Raw genomic sequence first — 861 nt, 5'->3', positions numbered from 1 at the left:
AAAATAATAATTTGATCTAAGTAAGAGTTTTTTTCTTCCCGATTTGTAAAAAAAAAATCCTCACGTGATAGAAAAAAATAAAGAATATTATTTTCGAAATCTGCGTAACTGAAATTAAAACAACTTTTATGAAGTTTAAGTTTGCAGGCCCGTGTTACTGAACTTGAAATAACAATATTGTGAATAAACATCATGTAGTGCTTGTAATCGAGATCAGACGTAATAGAGACTCGGCACCAAAACTCAGTTAATTCAGTTCATTTTCTGTCATCATAATCTTCATCGCCTTCATCGTATACTTCTTTTTCCTCTTCATAATTCTCGTCACTTTTCTTACCTCTGTTCTTGTTTTTGGCTTTATTTTTGCTCTTCTGTTTGCTCTTCCGTTTTTCTTCTTTAAGCTCTTTCTCTGGTCCGCCGGTGGATTCTACGTAAAGTTCATTATTACGGTCGTAATATAATTCGGAGCTCTCGCAGTCCACTTTGTTCACAAACCGGCACGTGAAGGTGGTCTGGTCATACAGAGTATAGTTTGGGCACAGAAAATCAAAACGTTGCCTTCCGAAACACCAGTGAAATAACTGGAAAAGACAGTAAAAACTGGTAATAAGGCGCATCGTCGATATTCAGTTACTACCAGTATTGTCAATAAACAGTAACCTGATCTTTAATCCACCTTTTTATGAAAACAAAGTATAGATAAGAGTACATCTATTTTGCCAGTGGGAATAATATAAGAAATTATTTTTTTTAAAGGAACGAGCTTAGAATACTAAAGTTCCTTCAATTTCTTAATGCATGGCATGTTCTTACTTAAAATGTATTGAAATAAAAACAGCAGCCATAATCCTAAAAAATGAA

The 861-nt window shown here is 33.7% G+C and overlaps 1 protein-coding gene across 1 annotated transcript in view; it reads right to left on the bottom strand.

Annotated features, from left to right (window-relative positions):
* Positions 1-133: 133 nt before the first annotated feature.
* The window catches only part of LOC111086368, a 20,378-nt gene continuing 19,650 nt past the window's right edge, over positions 134-861 (bottom strand). Inside the window, exon 4 of the mRNA XM_022388939.1 lies at positions 134-581. Within this exon, the coding sequence (XP_022244647.1) occupies positions 258-581 (324 nt within the window). The 3' untranslated portion in view covers positions 134-257. The remainder of the gene's footprint in view (positions 582-861) is intronic.

Source organism: Limulus polyphemus, unplaced genomic scaffold (assembly GCF_000517525.1).
Source record: "Limulus polyphemus unplaced genomic scaffold, Limulus_polyphemus-2.1.2 Scaffold1048, whole genome shotgun sequence".
Classification (NCBI taxonomy): Eukaryota; Metazoa; Arthropoda; class Merostomata; order Xiphosura; family Limulidae; genus Limulus; species Limulus polyphemus.
This window is presented reverse-complemented; position numbering and strand designations above follow the sequence as displayed.